At 41.3% G+C, this 20,878-nt stretch overlaps 2 protein-coding genes across 2 annotated transcripts; one reads left to right on the top strand and one right to left on the bottom strand.

Annotated features, from left to right (window-relative positions):
- Positions 1-1,427: 1,427 nt before the first annotated feature.
- LOC120567257 lies at positions 1,428-5,792 on the bottom strand. The gene is made up of 9 exons (XM_039814158.1): positions 5,659-5,792; positions 4,704-4,817; positions 2,907-4,583; positions 2,719-2,818; positions 2,490-2,638; positions 2,293-2,405; positions 2,109-2,198; positions 1,894-2,016; positions 1,428-1,794 (listed from the first exon to the last, which is right to left on the bottom strand). Exons 1-9 carry the CDS (start codon positions 5,711-5,713, stop codon positions 1,687-1,689), a joined length of 2,529 nt encoding a protein of 842 aa, XP_039670092.1. The 5' UTR covers positions 5,714-5,792; the 3' UTR covers positions 1,428-1,686.
- Positions 5,793-6,323: 531 nt separating this feature from the next.
- On the top strand, positions 6,324-8,162 carry LOC120567258 (glutamine amidotransferase-like class 1 domain-containing protein 3A, mitochondrial). The gene is made up of 5 exons (XM_039814159.1): positions 6,324-6,423; positions 6,850-6,962; positions 7,218-7,389; positions 7,511-7,712; positions 7,804-8,162. The coding sequence occupies exons 2-5, from the start codon at positions 6,855-6,857 to the stop codon at positions 7,994-7,996; spliced, it is 675 nt and encodes a 224-aa protein (XP_039670093.1). The 5' UTR covers positions 6,324-6,423; positions 6,850-6,854; the 3' UTR covers positions 7,997-8,162.
- The last annotated feature ends 12,716 nt before the right edge of the window (positions 8,163-20,878 follow it).

Here is a 20,878-nt window from a genome sequence, read left to right as displayed (position 1 = left end):
ATTTGAAAATGAAAGCATAAGAGTATGTTGTAAGAGAAAATATAGCCAACTGTATTTCCCTACAGAAGAAAATATTTTGTAGAGAAAATGAATGATTAAAGATGTCGCAAAGTAAAGCATTACTAGGAAGGAGGGAACCTACACACTTACAGTGCTGCTCATGAGTATAGGAACCCCTGCTAAAGTTGACTAAAACGATGAATACAAAAATCATCTTTTGGAAATTGATCTTAATGCCATAATTGAAAGAATAAGGAAAAATCTAACCTTTGAGAACACCAATTTTCTTTGTGAATGAATAATGTATCTTAAATAAATAAATGTTCTTCCTTAAAATACAGGGGGCATAAGTATAAACACCCCTATGTTAAATTCCCATAGAGGCAGGCAGATTTTTATTTTTAAAGGCCAGTTATTTCATGGATCCAGGATACTATGCATCCTGATAAAGTTCCCTTGGCCTTTGGAATTAAAATAGCCCCACATCATCACATGCCCTTCACCATACCTAGAGATTGGCATGGGGTACTTTCCATAACATCATCTCTCAATGCAAATCAAACCAGCTATTAGGCTAACTGAAAGAAAACCATAGAGAGAACCGTGGGAGAACTTTGGGTGGGTTTGGGCTTTAAAATTAGCATGGCATTTAAAAAACAAAAAAAGATTCTTTGTAAATGATGGGTATTATTCTATAATGCTGTTTATCCATATTTAGACATTTCCCACTTGAATCAGGCATCATCAGACATTGTTGGATGAACATATACGTGATTCTTTCATCCAACACTGATTTTGTTTTTCTTCATATTTATCACTAATTTTATCTGTCTATTATTTTTCTTTTGACTTTATGATACACATCAAATTGAAGTGAGCAGCCAAAATGAATAAGTGGGTGTTTTTATTCCTTTTTCAATGGACTTAATTTTATTTTGGAATGAAGCTCATTTTAATTGACAGTTTAAGTAAGTAATAATATATATATATAATATATTATATTATATATATTATATAATATAAAATATATAAATATATAATATAAAAATATATAATAGTTATTATGTGGCTGTTTCCGTATGCATATAGTGATCTGTAAATGTTATAATGAGAATGTTTCATAGAATATAGGAAAACACAGTCAATTTGTTAAAACAGTATTGTGTTAATAATTGCACGTGCTTTTGAAAATAATTTATATTGTATTTGTATTTAATGTATATTTTATCATGTAAAAGTAGTACATTCATGTATTAAAAATACTACAACTTTCAGATAGACAATTAAAAAGTAAAGATATTACATAGAGTACAAAAAACACAAATTAAAGTTATCCTGCTAGTCAAATTATATTATAATTATTTATATATATACATATATATATATATATATATATATATATATATATATATATATAAATAGTGCATTATAGAAATTTCACCTGTAGCGTTGTCCCTATACTTGGTGGTACATGAGGCCTGTAATTTCCATTTTTATGGATGAAATAAACTTGACTTTGACTTTCTCAAACAGCGATGTGTGGATTCTTAATTTAACAATTTTGCAGAAGTTTTAAGGAGTTCATTGATACTATGACCCACTTCTAAGGAATGGACTTTGTTCAGGTGAAACTGTTAATGGTGTTGAGTTTTCACTTCCTCCTCCTGACACTGTGTCGTCCTCTCCTCAACTGTTGTCCCTTTGTGTATCGGACAGCTGCAGTTCATATTCAAAAGCAGGATTTGTCTGCCCATGTATGTGTCGCTTCTGAACCTCCTCGAAGATTTGAAGAACCTTCAAAGCAAACAAAAGCAGCAGGTATTAGTGTAGACATACACTGAACTGAAACTGAGTATTTAGAATGAATAGAACAAACAGGGATATTAATATTACCTTAGATTTAGGAATGAGACCCACTCTGAAGAAGCCAATATGCCCTGTTTCAATCTTAGTGCAGTCAACCACAGTCGACGCAATGTTCTCTGGGGAGGGTCCGTCACATAACACTCCATCAACCTAACCAAGCAAAATGCACATGTAGTTTACTGCAAAAAATTAAAAAAATCTAGTGCCTGTTGTACTTAATAAAACTGGAATGTTGTCCTCACCCTTTTGCCTAGCTTTGCATAAACTTGGTTGTGGTGAGTTGTGTCTGCCTCGCCTGTAGGGTTGGCTGAGGTTACAGCGATGGGTCCCACCTGTAAACAAAGAGGTTTTTATTTTTACTAAAGGGCCTGCAGAGTAGTTTGACTCACTTTAAGACTTGTAGTGATTCATTCCCACAGCCCTTACCAAATTAATGAGGTGTGTGGCTACAGAACAGTCTGGGTTTCTGATTGCAATGCTTTGTGGTGTCCCTATGTGTTTGGCAGCATCTCCTAAACCAAAGATGTCCATCCAGGTGCCTGTGTGAGACAAGAAACCGATATGATGCTCATAAAACACACAATGTTACATGTACAAGTATGCATCCATAAACACACACCTACCTCTGGGTATGACCATGCTAATGGAGGAAGGCCACGCAGCCTCCATGAAGTCCAGGAGCAGGGGGCTCAGCAGGTGTCGCACCGGCTCCAGCTGCTTGATGGAGGAGATCCACAGAGACATGGGTCGGTCCTGCGCCTGCTTCTTCACCCTGAAATCAAACACAGCAATTAGACAGTAAGAACATTTTATTAATAAATGAATGCAGATAAGGGCACACTGGAAACTCACTTGTAAGCTTTGACGACTGCGTCGGGCCTGTTGCAAGCTGCCACCAGAACATAGACGGTGTCAGTAGGCATTCCACATATGCCACCATTTTTCATGATTTCTGGAGATTAAAGAAGAGGAAAAATAATATGTAACATGTAAACAACTGTGCTTTTTTATCAACATTGATCTCTTTAACAGATTCTCACCTGCAATCTGCTGGACCGATGTGGCCTTGCGGGCTGGTACATGCGGACAGATATCTGCACCTCCCCCAACCCCACTCAGCTTCACTAAAGGTTTTCCTAAGGGGATCTGAGGGGACTGGAAGGTGCTGTTGAAAATGTGCGCAAGGAAACAATAAAAACTGACAAGACCAAAGATGATGGTGACTGCTATGTCATATCCATAAGGCAGTGCACCTACTGCATCGAGCAGGAAGCTAATAAGGATGAGCTGGAAGGTGAGTGCGTAAGCAAACCAGGCGACATTTAGAAACAGTGCTGCAGCTGTCACTAAACAGTTAAACAGCATGAAGCTAATGATCCCGACAGCCACATTAAAGCTTCTGGTTTCACCGTACAGGCCGCCGTATCGTGTCAACCCCCACACTGCCCACATCACCCCGTACAGAATAAAAACTGTGCTCTCAAAGGTTTTACCTCGAGCAAAAGCTACTGAGCCACAGAGCAGTTGGAGTACCCCTCCGGCCGCCACCACCCAGGGCAGAACCAGCACAGACAGAGGGTTTCTGTCACCAACTGTGGCAGTGATGGCAAAAGCAGCCAGCACACTGCAGGCGTGGCCTAACACCTCTGCATCAGCATACTTGGAGTAGCCCAGGTGAGGTACATGAAGCTCTTTATCATGGACTCTGAGAGTAAGACCCTGGATTCTGGTTACTAAATCCTTGAAATAGCCCTGCCCTGTGGGAATCATTGTAGTGGAGACCATATTGAATGTGGTAATTAAAAGCATGCCAGCAGAGAATACAAATATAGCTCCCTGTACACCCTGCGTGCCTCTTTGGAAGAAGCCTTGAGGCTGGGCTGCAATGGCAATACAATAAGCTGCATAGAATAACAGGTAGAGCCCCTCCAGCAAGCTCTTCTGACAACTGAACAGAGCCAGGATGGAGAAAAGCACAGAGAAGACAACGGGGAAAGGAACAGGGGAGAAAGGCTGAATTGAGTAGAATGATAGGAGAGCGCTGTAGCCCTCTGCAAGTTTCAGCAGAGCAGTGAAGCCGTAAAAAGTGGCAGCTAGTGTGTCCATGCCTCGGTAGAAGAGGACACACATGCCAAGCTGGAAGACCCCAGCTGTCCACAGCCAAGGCACGTGACCAACGGAGAGCTGCGGGACCACGCCTAACAGGGGACAGGCTAACACAGAGGCAGACAGCAAGTTCATCACCAGACCTACTGACACCGCATCACTACACCCCTGGTTCTGCTCTGTTTTCATCTCAGCTTTTCTCTCCAGGCCCGTTCCTGGAGGCTCCACTTTACCATCAGTGATGGTGGACAGCAGATGTCCAAAACCAAAGTAAACACCCACAAGAAAGACCAGAAGGTAGTTAGCAGCTGTGGCAGACTGACCAAAACCTGCAGCTGACAAACCGGCGATTTGATGGGCACATGCTAAGCTAATGCCAATAGCTATGAGAGCTAGAACTGCTTTTTTCACTACGACTACTATGCCGCCGATGAAGAGAAGGGCTAAGGTAAATGCTGCCAGGCCCGGGACCAGAGAGGGTCTCAGCTCTGTGGGCTGCAGCACCCCCTGTCCCACCAGGATGTATACCAGACCTGAACCACACCACAGGGCAGATATAGTCAGACACAGAGAGGAAAACATCTGGGCATTGGACAGACTGCAACAGATACCTAAGAGACAAAGAGGAAACAGAGCAGAGGATTGAGAGTTTTACACCCAAATACAAATCAACCAATACTACAAATGAATGAGTTAAAGGAAACGTGTAATGACCATTCATCACAACCAACCTGCATACGCTAAGAGGACTGCAATGATGAGCAGCAAAATCCCCAGTGCAGTATGGGGGATGAAGTCTTTTTCAGGTGAGCTGCCATAGTTGTTTACCAAAAGCAGGAGAGAACCTATAAGCAAGAAACAAGCCTTATCTAGAGCCACCTGCTGGTAATTAATAATAATTAATAATTACATTTTGATGAAAATGAAAATGTGACTTCCCCCTATTTATTATCAAGATCAGGTCTCTGCCTAAAAGTATGGCTAACTGAGAAGTTTCCATATTTGGATTTCCTCACATGAGTACATGATTTCCTAGTCTATGTAGGCTAGCTAATTATTAATTTTAAGAGGCTGTAGGCCTACTAGATATTCAGAAGGTTAATATAGCATTAAGCAAAGGCAATTTACTATGTAAAGATATAGTGGAGTAATGGCGTCCTGAGCAAAGAATGAAGTCTCATTCCCTCTCTGTGTGTTAGTAATCTAAACTTCTCTGTTCTTTGTTTTGACAGGTGGTGCGGCCGCGCGTGCGTGTTCATGCAGGTGAGTGCGTTGAGACCTTGTGCGTCCGTATCAATCGGTATATGACGAGTTGAAGAACAGTCTGTGAAGGCATTCCCAGACCACTTTTTTTTTTTTTTTACTGATTATCGATTACAGCTCCTTTAATAAAAAACATCTGTAGCAGTATGATTGGTTTTAAGAACAGATTTGTTTTCTGATATTAGCAGTAGGCCTAGACTCTTTTTTTAAGTTTAAGTTTCTACAGCTTCAAAACAACGACCATCACTTCGAGCGGACTGAACGGTCTGTCTAAAAGTTCAGGATAGCCAAGTATGTGTGCGATGATCAGGTATAGCATATAGTCGAGGATGTAAGTCAGTAAAATGAAGTAAAAGTAGGCTTATGATGGTTTGGTAACTGCGGCGAAATCAAAAATAAATCTGTGTATAAAAAAAAGCTTACCGCCAGAGATGCTCAGTACGCCGACAGACACATGCAGTGAGTGAAGTCGAGCCATAGCAAGAGTTATTTCTGAAGACGTGAGGCTGCACTTTATACACACGGGGTGACGTCAGCTCGAATGGAAAACCACTGACGACAACTATTGGTAGGCTAGCCTATCGAAGGAAAACTTATAATAATACATCCATGGGAAAAAAAGGTGTGTTTTTACCAGTATAATTCAAATAACACAGATCTGGTGATTTATTAGCCTGTTTCTTTTTAATCCTTTTCTCCCAACTGTGCTTCATAAAATACAAATAAGGATAAAACTGACATTCATATTATACTTAAAGCACTTGGTATTTTTTTCATAATATATGTAGCATAGTCATTAATACATTTTTATCTATCAAATTTTCAAAATTAGAGCATGTAAATGTGTTAGGTATGGGAAGTTAGCTAAAGGTGATTTTTTTCTCAATTCTCAAACACAAAGGATTAAATAACCTAGTAAGATGTCATTTAAATGTTCCCTTGGTACATCAGTTTTATTGTTCAATGAAAAACTAAGTTCCTGAGAGGAATGATTCAGCATTTTATCTCCAAAGCTGACCAAACAGTTCCTTGTTACCTGAAGGTGATGTCAGCCTTTTGGACAGCAGGCTGTGGGAGGAAACAGGAAGACAGACAGACTATAAAGAGCCTGCTTCAGAGTTCAGTCAGCACACCTCTGCTGAACAGCCTGATCACACACAGCTAGGCTACCTACTGTACGTATTCAAGGTAAGATCCATCTACACTGTCTTCACTTCTGCTATCTAGACTTAATTAACCAATGCTTTCTCTTAATATTTTAGGGACAAACACAGGATGATTTTAGACCATAATGATTAAATGCAAAGCAGCACCGCAAAATTCACGAGGGAAATGGTGAAATGTTAAAAAACTGTCTCATTTCACAATATATGTATTTCTACTGTGGAGTCTTGCACAGCAGAATCCAACCTCTTCTTGTTACTTGTCTTTACTGGTATCAAAAGTCTAGCAGCAGCAGCCCTCCTGTGACTCCTCTGTCCCCTGGCTCTGTATATTTCTAATATAAATGTGCAACAGGTGGCTCAGGAGCAGTGCTCTTCATGTCTGATAGGGAAACAAAAAGGGGATACACACTTTAGATAAATGTATGTGCTTTATGTGTGTGTTTTATAGGAACCATGGCAAAGCGTGTTGCAGTTATTCTCTCAGGCTGTGGAGTCTATGACGGCACAGAGATCCACGAGGCCTCCGCTGTCCTCGTCCATCTGAGTCGGGCTGGAGCAAAAGTAAGGGCAGAAAGAAAAGAAGACAAGTTAACTTATTATAGTGTATTTACCTGTTATTTAATGTCAAACTACTGGATCCATTCCCATTTAGAGGTACTTTCAGCTTTCACGTCTATGTTTCTGTCCATTCATTTTGCAACACAAGAGCATTGTCATAAAGCAGACCAACTAAGATGCAGATGGTCTTAATAACAACTCTGAAAATATCCCAAAGTCCTTAGCTACGTAGACTAAGTTTTACATGCTTCATTTCAGGTGCAGATGTTTGCTCCGAATGCAGATCAGATGCATGTTGTAAATCACTGTGAGGGGAAACCTACTGAGGAGAAAAGAAACATCCTGCAGGAAAGTGCTCGCATTGCAAGGGGTGACGTGACTGATCTGGCCAATTTAGATGTTTCAGCATTTGATGCCCTCATTATCCCAGGTTAGTCTGACCCAGCCATTAATAAATGCCACAGAGTCAAATATTTTATATTGCTCTCTTTCACCTTTTTTCACCTCCACTTTTATAATATTCTGAACAAATCCTGTGTGCTTTCATTCAGGGGGCTTTGGTGTGGCGAAGAACCTGAGTGACTGGGCAGTGAAGAATAAGGACTGCACCATCCAGCCACATTTAGAGAAGCTCATCAAGGCTTTCCACAAAGCCGGAAAGCCACTGGGCATGTGCTGCATCTCCCCCATCCTCGCTGCCAAAATCCTGCCTGGCTGTGAGCTCACTGTGGGACAGGACAAAGAGTGTGAAAAGTGTGTAAAATGGTTTCTTATCATCAGATGTCTATGGATATAAAAGAAATTAAATCTAGAATTCTAACTTTCCTTCTCTTTTTGTCTTTAGGTGGCCGTATGCTCAGACAGCAGGCGCTGTGAAGGAGATGGGCTGCAAACATGTCAACACGGGTGTGGAGAAAGCACACGTTGATGTCAAAAATAAGCTGGTCACCACCAGTGCATTCATGTGCAATGCTCCCTTTCACAGTGTTTTTGATGGAATAGGAGTCATGGTTAAAGAGACACTGAAACTGGCTTAAGAAGTCTCTAATTACATTCTGGATGTTTGCATTTATTGACTTTAACACCAAGTGGGATTTCCCATACAAGCATACAATAGCAAGTTATGGCATGTAGGCTATGTTTCGGATGTTAATACATCAATGTGTTGTTTTGAGATTTTACAATAAAAGTTACTGCAAATTACAATTTTAATTTTTTTTCTATATTAAAATAAAACAATTAAAATTGCAACATTAAAACTGTGGGACAATATTCACATATACTGTTGCACTGAGCACCACCTTGTTCTTCCTGCCCAATAAAACCAATATAACTGGCGACTACACCTCAGGGCCTATATGAACTGTGTTAAGAGTTTCTTTTAAGACATAAGATCTGTTGACTACAGCAGGTCAGGATAAGAGCATTACACTCAGCATAGTGGAAAAGGCAAAGGCTGAAAACTGTCCTTTAGCCTGTCTGTCAAAAAATGGTCTTAAATTACCTTTCGATCCACCAGCCCCGTATTAACTTGTAATAGCCGGGCAACTCCTGGTAGCCTTAAGATTTTATGCCACTAGATTATTGCCAGCTATTATTTGGCTATATTGCTATAACAGTGAAGAGTGGAAAATTAAATCTCTCCATTTCCCAACTGAGGGTCTTACTGGCAACCATCAAAAGCTAGCTAGAAAACAATGTTTTGTACAATAACTTTTTTTGTTCTTGGAATACAGAAGCCTGATGCAGAGCATCTGAAAAAGAATGGTTAACTACGGTGGCCCTGAGAGGCCACAGCACGCAACAATAAGACAACACATGCAAATAAACCACAACACACAACAATAAGACAATACATGCAAATAGCCCACACCACAACGGAAGTGTTTCCAGGAGACACTTTTAGGTGATGCACACGTGCCTCAACCATTGGTGTTTCCGGTACATAGACAGATCAACAACAGGACAATTTTAACAATTTTCGCCATTTTATTCATCACTAAATTCACTTCTGAGTACGTTTTAGGCAAGAAATTAACTCTTTGGATTTCGAATATTGGCAGTCTTGTGAAAATCGTTGCCGAATTGACAATTTGCTTCAAAGTTTTCGGAATTGAGTGACGCGACAGCCAGCTAGCGCCTGCCGGTGCCGCTAGCTTGTCGCTCAGACAGTCATGCTCAGACAGCCTGCTGTGAGCTGGAGATCTCTCAGACCGCTCTCGTAAATAAGAGGCTTTTATTTCGCCGTTGATGGATCATTTGTTTAAATATCACAACACATGTCCATCATAAGATTAATGGGAACCTGTGGTTAGCTGCATTTTCAGAGTTAAACTTCACAAACGCTTTCAGGCTTAACAACCTCGCTGGCCGGCCGTCACACACACACAAACACACACACACAGGCCGAAATACTGAGCACCCTACGTGTGCCAGACTTCCAGTAGGCTACATTAATTTAAAATTAAACATTGCAGTTGGTGCTAAGTGGAGCGTCTGTCATAGTGTGATTGGTTATGTTGGTGTCATTGATTCTTAATTTCCCACGAAGCTGCTCGCGGTTATGTGTCAGTTAAACTTTTCATCTCCAATCCTATCTGTATTAGTGAGAAGTGGCGCTGTCCTGAGTTGAAAGCATACTTTACGGCTAAATTATCGAGTTAATAGGCGTATGTGTTCGCGTCGGCCGCTGTCCATTTCCTAAGGTTCTGAAATGCAAACAAATTTTTTCTTTTGAAGGGCGTGCGCCCGTGAGCACTCATGGGGGAAAACATAAATCGGCGCCTACGCACGCACACACACACACACACATACACACACACACACACACACACACATGGCCACAACGAAAATTGAAAACGATTTTCACAAGACTGCCTATATTTGAAATCTAAAGAGTTCATTTTTTGCCTAAAATGTACTCAGAAGTGAATTTAGTGATGAATAAAATGGCGAAAATTGTCCTGTTGTTGATCTGTCTATGTACCGGAAATGCCAATGGTTGAGGCATGTGTGTATGTGTCCATCGCTTAAAAGTGTCCCCTGGAAACACTTCCGTTGTGGTGTGGGCTATTTGCATGTGTTGTCTTATTGTTGCGTGTTGTGGTTTATTTGCGTGTGTTGTCTTATTATTGCATGCTGTGGTTTATTTGCATGTGTTGTCTTATTGTTGCGTGTTGTGGTTTATTTGCGTGTGTTGTCTTATTATTGCGTGTTGTGGTTTATTTGCATGTGTTGTCTTATTGTTGCGTGCTGTGGCCTCTCAGGGCCACTGTAGTTAACACCCTTTTATAGCCTATACTTCCGACGTCCTGACAGCATATCATTGGTTTAGATCAATACTAAACCAAGATTACTTTTTATTTTTGCAATTTATTTGGGATTAGAATTGATTTTAGATTAAACTTGTCCTTGTTGCTACCCAGCCTACGATTTCAATTCAGGTTGATTTAGAAGTTTTTATAAGTAAAAACAGTGGAATTGTGCTGAGAGTTTAGCAGTCTGAAGCATAGAAATATAATAAATCTTATGTTTCTGTTAATTCTGAATTGTGTGCAGAAATGTAGCTCAGCGTAAATTATGTCAGGCAGACTTCAGTAACGTTAACTCTCTTCTCTTAAACTGATCAGCTGGTTTGTGGGAATTATGTTTGCGTAAACCAATCAGAATCGGGCACGTATGTTCAAGCCAATCACAGCATGACAACCATGTTTTAAATCTGTTCTCTCCCCTGCTTCTGTCAGTTGTCTTTTCAGACGAGATTGCGACCCGCCTCCTCCCCTTCCACCTCCAGCCATATTCAACCACGGTGTTCTCTGTCTTCTTCCGGCTGACAGCTCCCTTTTGGCTTTTTCGTCCGGTCTTCGGGTTTTTAGTCACCACCACCAGTGTCTAGGCTCCATCGGGGCATATGTTTGGGTTTTTCTAAACCTCTAAAATATATATATACCTTTTTACGAATGGAGTCTAATCTCCAAAGTTCATGTACCTTCTTACTTTACACTTGTAACTTACAAATAAATGTTTGCATATCAGCAACGAAGTCTCTCCTGACTGAATTCCATTTGTTGGTTAAAATAATCATGTAAAGTTAGTTTTCAAGGGCGTAGGAACCGGGGGAAGGGGTCTCCAATATTGGGGGTCTCCAATATTGGGGGGGACGTGTCCCCCCCAATATTGGAGACAGTCGCATTTGTCCCACCCAAAAATTAATAAAAATATTAATAAAAATATTTGATTTTGAAATCTTTAACTTGCATGCTTTTATTTTGAAAGCGCAGCACAGCGTCTTGTCACCGGCCCCCTCAACGGCTCACGGTACAGATCCACTTTTGCGACACGACTGTCGGGTGGTGTCGCGACGTCATATAGCCATGGTTGATGCTCCACGCCCCTAACCAGCAGCTGATTGGACGAACGCGTGACGTGGGTGTGGCTACTCGAGAATTTCAACAGAGTGTCATGGCCGCTCGTTGACACTTGTCCGTGCGACGCTTCTGTCGCGTCGCGCCCCGCTCTATTCCTATGGGTGACGTCAAGCGACTTCAATGCTCCTGCAAAGCATTCCGGGAAGGCAGCGCTACATTTGAAAAAATGCTTCGCGTCAAAAAGCTTGCCGATGCCCAGCTTTATGCAAATGAATCGCGTTGAACGCGACGCGACTATCCAGTAGAAGTAGACGAAAATCTTTCAAACTGACCTTTGTTGATCTGAAATGAAGACATATTCAGCAACTGCATGGCCTATTTCTCGCTTAAAATGTTTTCAGAAACACATTTCGGTGAACTATTTTTGTAAAATACGAGATCGTATTCTCAACGAGCCGCCATGACACTCTGTTGAAATTATCGAGTAGCCACACCCACGTCACGCGTTTGTCCAATCAGCTGCTGGTTAGGGGCGTGGAGCATCAACCATGGCTATATGACGTCGCGACACCACCCGACAGTCGTGTCGCAAAAGTGGATCTGTACCGTTAAACTGATGTTGTGATTCAACATCTAGCTAGCTAGGGAAGGCGGGGCTTGACATCAAGCCCCGCCTTCCCTAGCTAGCTAAAAAATGTTACCAGGCTGTCTTGGTCCATTCGAGCGTATGGGGAGTGACGTAAGCAAAGAAAAATGGCTGACTTGGATTGAGCGGGGTGTCAGTACCCGATCCGTTCCACCTGCACAATCCGTTCTGCGCATGTGCAAGATGACACGTATGCCATGACGTAGGCGCAGATGATAATGCTGCGTTCATGCCACCTCGAAATAACAGGCACCGCCCCACTGGTTACGTTGTTTCTGCAGCTAGATTCAGTCTAAAATAACGTTAAGTCAAACTTAATGGGAAAAGCAAGCTACAGCTAAATTAAGACATTACAGTAATAACAATAAAGACAAGTATTGAGTGATTGTATTTTAAATGAGCACAAGTAAAGTAGAACTGACATAACAGCTGTTATATATGTTAACGTTTATTTTCAAGTTTTATTTTGAGGGTCTTTTAAAGTTTACATGCTGTCTCAGCTAGCGGTTAGCCGAATTAGCTGTTAGCTAAACTAACGTTAGCTTAACTGTGGAGGCTAACGGCAGACCGCTGCAATCAGCTAGCGGTTAGCCAAATTAACCGTTAGCTAAACTAACGTTAGCTTCCCGGTGGAGGCTAACGGCAGACCGCTATAATCACCTAGCGGTCCGCCGAATTAACCGTTAGCTAAACTAACATTAGCTTCCCGGGGGAGGCTAACGGCAGACCGCTATAATCACCTAGCGGTCCGCCGAATTAGCTATTAGCTAACTAACGTTAGCTGGAGGCTAGCGTGTGAACATCTTGCGCATGCGCAGAACGGATCGTGCAGGTGGAAGCGGTGCCGTTATTCCAAGGTGGTGGTGGAATGAACGCAGCATTATCATCTGCGCCTACGTCATGGCATACGTGTCATCTTGCACATACGCAGAACGGATTGTGCAGGTGGAACGGATCGGGTACTGACACCCCGCTCAATCCAAGTCAGCCATTTTTCTTTGCTTACGTCACTCCCCATACGCTCGAATGGACCAAGACAGCCTGGTAACATTTTTTACTATGAAGGAAATTATTTGGATAAATGCCATGTTTTCATTTTCGTTTTTCATTTGAATTTTTAATTTTATTTGAAAATTTTATATCCATAAATGTAAATGATCTGAAAGAAAACCGAATATTCACCAATTTAAAAATGACATGAAATTATATTTTGAAACTTTAAAACGACTGACAAATAAGAAAGCCATCCAGACAATGAACATTTACAATTAACACCTCTTTTATGTAAAGTTCATGCGCCCCTTTTTCGTGTATGTATGTATTAATTTAAAGGGGTGATAGAATGATTATATAGGGTATTTCACACTGTTCCTTATGGTCTTCTAATGGGGCATGTAACATTAGTTGGGCTGAAAATGGCCTGGTTGATATTTTATTGGCCCTTATGCATCCCTGTGTTTTGGCCCTATTTGTAACAAGAGCTTTTCTTCCAAATATGGTATGGTCATGAATATTTAGATGAGCTGCGCGCTGCTTGGTTGAGCCTTATCCCCGTACACACACGTAGAGACGCGCGCCGATTGGTCGAGCGAATCGCCATACACACGCATTAGAGACGCGACAGAATCTCATATTCCGCAATGTTTCGTTACCAAATTCACTTCTGAGACTTTTTTATGCGAGAAATCAACTATATAAAGCTCAAATATGGGCCGTTTTACGAAAATGGATGGCTAATTGCAAATTTGGTAAAACTGTGTGTCGGAGTTGAGCGGCCGGTGCTGCCTGTGTTGCTGCCTCGCCGCCCGGCCTGACTTCCTCCACAGACCCCGGCCTGCTGTGAGTTCAATTGAGCTCCGGCACGGCTGGCAGCCCACAGCACCTCATACAAAGTCACCGTTTGGGCAAATGGACTAGCTACCAAACGCCGCTGCCCTGACAGAGCTCCAGGGCCTGTAACTCCTCTCTTCCTGCTAGCTAAATGGCCCGTGTGTGAGAGTGAGAGCGCGGTCAGCGAGCTTGTTACACCAGCAATCTCTTACCACATGTTACACACATGTCACGCCACTTAGCAATACAACATAACTAAATGTCTTATAAAGCTAACAACGATGTCCGATTTCAAGTTAATGAATATTTGTGAAGTTTAGGTGTTTTGTTATCTGCGACTGTCCCTTCAATCCTATCTATGTGTAGCTACAAATCACGGATAGTTTGATTCATTTTTGGTCGTAATTCGAGTATATTTACAGTTTGAATTTCGTCACGCCACTTATACAACATCTAACTAAATGTCTTATAAAGCTAACAACGGTGTCCGATTTCAAGTTAATGAATATTTGTGAACTGTAAGGGTTTCGTTAGCTGCGACTGTCCCTTCAAGCCTAGCTGTATGTAGCTACAAATCGTGGATAGTTAGCTTAATTTTCGGCGTAATTCGAGTATATTTACACTTTGAATTTCGTCACGCCAGATATACAACATCTAACTAAATGTCTTATAAAGCTAACAACGGTGTCCGATTTCAAGTTAATGAATTTTTGTGAATTTCAGAGGAATTCTAAGAGGAGGCTAGCTAGCTCTCATTGATAGAGCTCCATCCAGCCGCAGGCTCTATTAATGAGACTCACGGACAAGCAGCGTTTATTTCCCCAATCGTTTGTTTAAATAACTCAACACATTATAATTACACACATTAAAAGAGTAACTGGAACCTGTGGTAAGAGAATGCTGGCGTAACAAGCTCGCTGACCGTGCTTTCACTCGCATACACCGGGCATTTAGCTAGCAGGAAGAGGGGAGTTGCAGGCCCTGGAGCTCTGTCAGAGCAGCGGCGTTTCGTAGTCCATTAGCCCAAAACGGTGACTTTGCGCGGGTATGGAGTGCTGTGGATTGCCAGCCGTGACTGTGCTCCATCTACCTCACAGCAGGTCGGGGTCTGTGAAGAAAGGCAGACCAGGCGGCGAGGCAGCAACCCTGGCAGCACCGGCCTCTGAACTCCGACACAGTAGGACAAAATTTGCAATTTGACCTCTACATAGTTGATTTCTCGCATAAAAAAGTCTCAGAAGTGAATTGAATGGTAAAATAGCAGATGAACAATGTATACAACTTCTGAGATCTGCACGACCTAGATTCAGAAAACTAACTGATCTCAGGTCAGTTGTGTAGCCTATGCAAAAGTTGGGGCGTGACAAAGAGAGAGACTAGAGCCAAATGAGGAGGAGCCGTAATAGATGACGTCAACTATGGGGCTCGTTGAGATTCGCCCGTTTTCAGAGGCAGTTTCAAATAGTGAGATTTGCAGAGGAAAGAGGTGTCAGTGGGATTTAGAGGTTCTATGTATGTCCTACTTACCCACTAAACTGTCATTATTCAACTATGACAAGGTAAAATCAGTTTTGCATTCTATCACCCCTTTAATGTTTTCAATGTGTTTACGTATCTGTACGTACTGTAAAAAAAAAAGATAGCCTGGTATGGAGGATATGATATAGCCTCTTGTTTTACATTAGATAGAAACTGATGATGTAGGCTAAACACAAACGACATTTCATGCAACAGTTAAGTTTTCATGTAGTTACTGTAATTGGTCCCATGTACTTTTTCGTTCATTTGATTTCCGATTTTGAAACGATATCCAAATTTTAAAAATGGGTCATTTAAAAGCTTGTTAATATTGATGACAATGTGTTCAGATGGGAAACGAGCCATATTTCATTTAATTTAGCCCTCAAAAGTAGAATGGTGTGTTGTTTCGTTATGGACTTTCATATTAACAGCAAGAATTCAGTCTCCATTACAACCATATGTACAAAGGGGCGATTATGCTTTATTAACAGGTGAACCAGAAGCAAAATTAGAATATCGTGCAAAAGTTAATTTATTTCAGTAATTTAACATAAAAGGTAAAACATATATATTATATAGACTTATTACATGCAAAGCGAGATATTTCATGCCTGTATTTAGGGCTGGGTATTGTTCAAAATCTTTCGATCTGGTGCCAATTTTGATACCTCAGTTTCGATGCCGGTTCCTAACGATACTTTTTTTCGATACCATATGTTTTAAAATCAATTTCAACATCAACAAAAATACATTAAACAGAAAGCTTTTATTTTTCACTTTACTTGTGAATCAAAACAGTTATCAAAATTAAAAAATCTGGTAAAACTGCTCACTCAGAGTAACATTATTAAAAGTGCCAGTCAGTCATCAGGGCAGAGAAACCACAGTTTTGCCTGCTTGTCTAAGAGGAAGTGTAACGTCAACAGCACAGTGACCGCTTTCGGCTCACCATTAATATCATATCACAGCAAACGCTGTCTGCGTGAAGTTTTGAAAAACTGTAACCACACTTGAAACCAACCGCGACTCTCTGTGACTTCAACAAAACTGCAGACAGTTTACTCCGTCCACACCATTTCCGTGTGTGTTTGTGTGTGTGTCGGTCGGAGCTCCGCGTTTACGCGCTCAGACACTTTTGGAACCGAAATTTGGCACCGAAAGATAAATTATTTTTCGATTGGATTGGATTTCGGTGCCATAAAAGTATCGACGTTCATTACCCAGCCCTACCTGTATTTGTTATAATTTTGATGATTATGGCTTACAGTTTATGAAAACCCTCAGAAAATTATAATATTGTAAAAAGGTTCAATATTGTAGGCTGAAAGTGTCCCACTCTAATCAGCTAATTAATCCAAAACACCGGCAAAGGGTTCCTGAGTCTTTAAATGGTCTCTCAGTCTGGTTCAGTAGAATTCACAATCATGCGAGATGCTCCCCGAATATTACCTGCACAGTAACACACCTAATCTAAGTATTTCAAAAGTTCGAACACACATACACATACAGTGCCTTGCGAAAGTATTCGGCCCCCTTGAACTTTTCGACCTTTTGCCACATTTCAGGCCTCAAACATAAAGATATAAAACTGTAATTTTTTGTGAAGAATCAACAACAAGTGGGACACAATCATGAAGTGGAACGAAATTTATTGGATATTTCAAACCTTTTTAACAAATAAAAAACTGAAAAATTGGGCGTGCAAAATTATTCAGCCCCCTTAAGTTAATACTTTGTAGCGCCACCTTTTGCTGCGATTACAGCTGTAAGTCGCTTGGGGTATGTCTCTATCAGTTTTGCATACGCGAGACTGACATTTTTGCCCATTCCTCCTTGCAAAACAGCTCGAGCTCAGTGAGGTTGGATGGAGAGCGTTTGTGAACAGCAGTTTTCAGTTCTTTCCACAGATTCTCGATTGGATTCAGGTCTGGACTTTGACTTGGCCATTCTAACACCTGGATATGTTTATTTGTGAACCATTCCATTGTAGATTTTGCTTTATGTTTTGGATCATTGTCTTGTTGGAAGACAAACTCGTCCCCCAGTCTCAGGTCTTTTGCAGACTCCATCAGGTTTTCTTCCAGAATGGTCCTGTATTTGGCTCCATCCATCTTCCCATCAATTTTAACCATCTTCCCTGTCCCTGCTGAAGAAAAGCAGACCCAAACCATGATGCTGCCACCACCATGTTTGACAGTGCGGATGGTGTGTTCAGGGTGATGAGCTGTGTTGCTTTTACGCCAATCATAACGTTGTTGCCAAAAAGTTCAATTTTGGTTTCATCTGACCAGAGCACCTTCTTCCACATGTTTGGTGGGTCTCCCAGGTGGCTTGTGGCAAACTTTAAACAACACTTTTTTTGGATATCTTTAAGAAATGGCTTTCTTCTTGCCACTCTTCCATAAAGGCCAGATTTGTGCAGTATACGACTGATTGTTGTCCTATGGACAGAGTCTCTCACCTCAGCTGTAGATCTCTGCAGTTCATCCAGAGTGATCATGGGCCTCTTGGCTGCATCTCTGATCAGTCTTCTCATTGTATGAGCTGAAAGTTTAGAGGGACGGGACGGCGCTTCGTAGATTTGCAGTGGTCTGATACTCCTTCCATTTCAATATTATCGATTGCGTGCGCTCCTTGGGATGTTTAAAGCTTGGGAAATCTTTTTGTATCCAAATCTGGCTTTAAACTTTTCCACAACAGTATCTCGGACCTGCCTGGTGTGTTCCTTGTTCTTCATGATGCTCTCTGCGCTTTAAACGGACCTCTGAGACTATCACAGAGCAGGTCATTTATTACGGAGACTTGATTACACACAGGTGGATTCTATTTATCATCATTAGTCATTTAGGTCAACATTGGATCATTCAGAGATCCTCACTGAACTTCTGGAGAGAGTTTGCTGCACTGAAAGTAAAGGGGCTGAATAATTTTGCACGCCCATTTTTTCTGTTTTTTATTTGTTATAAAGGTTTGAAATATCCAATAAATTTCGTTCCACTTCATGATTGTGTCCCACTTGTTGTTGATTCTTCACAAAAAATTACAGTTTTATATCTTTATATTTAAAGCCTGAAATGTGGCAAAAGGTCGAAAAGTTCAAGGGGGCCGAATACTTTCGCAAGGCACTGTACCTCTCAAGTCTCACGCATTGGGCGTGAGACACACGCATTTCAACCCGTTCACACGCTCACACGCCACACCTTGTATTTCTCATGCAGAGAAATTACCAGGATAACGCCCACCAAGTTGCGCCGCTATTTGTTAAACAGTGGAACAGGTAGAGGAATCAAGTGAGTTCCCCAGAAGGCCTTGCCACACACCAGCTGAGTGAGTGCGGATTTCAAGTTGCGGCTTTCGTCGCTGTTTGTGACTTTGACTTTGATTAAGTGACAAGTGTACTCGCCCTGTTGTTTATCTGGTTGCCATGACTTCGCGAGTGATGACGTCCTGTCACTGTTCCAGTTGAGGGAAGAGAGAGCGGATGACAGTTCGCTTGAGTTCAGTACATAGGTGTATATCTATGAGTTCAGTAGAGCACACAGCTCTGTAGAATCGTGTAATTATGACTTTATATACTACATGTACATAGCGGAAACCCTGTTGTGCGTCTGCCCTATTTCTGATACTGTGGTGGCAGAAATCAACATAGAGGAAACACTGGGTAGCTTTTGCGCCTATTATTATTATTATTATTATAGCTACATGTTGAATTGGCTGCAGGGCTACTCTAAAACCTCTAGTTTTATATTTTTATGAAAATACCCATTTTATAATAGGCCTACCCATGATACTTTTATAACAATACCCATAATAATTTGGAATATTTTTAGTTTTATCCTTCCTTTTATTTTTACAGCACAACCTCCCAGCCCCCATTGTGAAAACCTTTGGCCTAGGCTATTTCATTTTATCCAGACAATACAAAGTATTAATTATTGCACATACACACACACACACACACACACACACACACACACACACACACACACACACACACACACACACACACACACACACACACACACACACACACACACACACACACACACACACACACACACAAAGAAATGCTGAATTAAATAAAAAAAAATTATTTGTACGAATTTATGTGTCATTTATCAGATCAGACCCCCGTCCCCACCAGATGTTGTAGAAGGATGGAGTGGTCAATGGTGTCGAAAGCGGCAGAGAGGTCAAGTAGAAGTAGAATAGAGAGGGAACCAGAGTCAGAAGCAAGCAGGAGGTCATTTGTTACTTTGAGTAGTGCCGTTTCAGTCGAGTGATGAGAGCGGAATCCAGACTGAAAGGTTTCGTAGAGCTGATTGGAAAGAAGGTGATGTTTTAGTAACATCACATCACATTTTAGCAACAGAGCGTTCCAGGATTTTTGATAGGAAAGGTATGTTAGAGAGTCTTGTCGCATTGTGTGACATTGGGACTGTTTTCCTTTTAGGGTGTTCAGAGCAGGGACAGACAGCTGAGAGACACTGAAGTCAGGGGACAGAGGACAGAGTCATATCAGCCACAGCCACAATTAACCCTCCTGTTATCCTCAAATTTACTAACATCTGTTATCCTTGGGGTCAATTTGACCCCAGGATTTTAAACCTCCAGAAAATGTTGATAATTAAAAAACTTTTACCAAATTTTTATGTTGATAGCCTAAACTGGCAACTAGAAAATGTTGACAGCGCACCCCCACACACACACACATCCAGAATACCTATTATGTGACTATTGAAACATATGAAAATCACTACAAAATCTCCCTGATTCAACTTAAATTGAAAAGAAATGCAACCAGACCCTCATCCACAGTCACATGGGGGCCTGGATTGTAGAGAAAGGGTAATCGCTGCACCCACTTGTCCCATACATCCCGTATTGCTGCCAATTTGTCACGAAAACATTGAATGTTTTCAGAGATATAGTGGCTGGAAATATTGCCCTTCCAGTTTCAGCATTCCAAAGGCTTGCTGTTGCTTCACTTTTTGACTTGTATACTCCTGCTAAAATGAGCAACCCAATGTAGGCATGGAGGTCTGTCACATCCACATCTTTCCAACTGTCCACATACACATGACTTCCCTCTAAATTTGTCATCTCAAGTATATCTTTTTCAACTGATGGTGTCATGTAAAGCTCAAATGCTGATTTTATGTCGTGGACATGGCTGACAGCATATCTGGTGGGGCCTGGAATCATTTTTATCACATTAGCAGCACTAAGTCTACCCTGTCGTTCAAGTGGGGAGAGGGACAATAATAATTTCCCGTTTTTGGAAGGTAATGTGTCTGCTGGTGGTTGAGAGACAACAGAAGGGTCAACCCCAAGAGTCTCATTGTCTTCAGAGGAGGATGCCTCATAATCAGGGTCCTCCTCAACATTATCCTCAGTCTCGGACACATTCTCCTCTATATCACTTTCAGTGTCAAAGAGCTGTGACAAAACTTTCATTTTCAAATGAAAGTGATTATACAGAGAGAGCATATCGCGCACCAAGAGAAATGGTTTAGAAGGCCGCGGTGCCTGAGTGTGAGCTTTTATATGTTTGC

This window comes from Perca fluviatilis, chromosome 10 (genome assembly GCF_010015445.1).
Source record: "Perca fluviatilis chromosome 10, GENO_Pfluv_1.0, whole genome shotgun sequence".
Classification (NCBI taxonomy): Eukaryota; Metazoa; Chordata; class Actinopteri; order Perciformes; family Percidae; genus Perca; species Perca fluviatilis.
This window is presented reverse-complemented; position numbering and strand designations above follow the sequence as displayed.

Excerpts from the sequence above, each read along its gene's own strand:
- LOC120567257 (XM_039814158.1), bottom strand. The coding sequence starts at position 5,713 with ATGGCTCGACTTCACTCACTGCATGTGTCTGTCGGCGTACTGAGCATC. Across the intron at positions 4,584-4,703 it reads AGTCCTCTTAGCGTATGCAG|GTATCTGTTGCAGTCTGTCC; the intron begins GTTGGTTGTGAT and ends TTTGTCTCTTAG. Across the intron at positions 1,795-1,893 it reads GTCTCATTCCTAAATCTAAG|GTTCTTCAAATCTTCGAGGA; the intron begins GTAATATTAATA and ends TTTGCTTTGAAG.
- LOC120567258 (XM_039814159.1), top strand. The coding sequence starts at position 6,855 with ATGGCAAAGCGTGTTGCAGTTATTCTCTCAGGCTGTGGAGTCTATGAC. Across the intron at positions 7,390-7,510 it reads TGATGCCCTCATTATCCCAG|GGGGCTTTGGTGTGGCGAAG; the intron begins GTTAGTCTGACC and ends GCTTTCATTCAG. Across the intron at positions 7,713-7,803 it reads CAGGACAAAGAGTGTGAAAA|GTGGCCGTATGCTCAGACAG; the intron begins GTGTGTAAAATG and ends TTTTGTCTTTAG.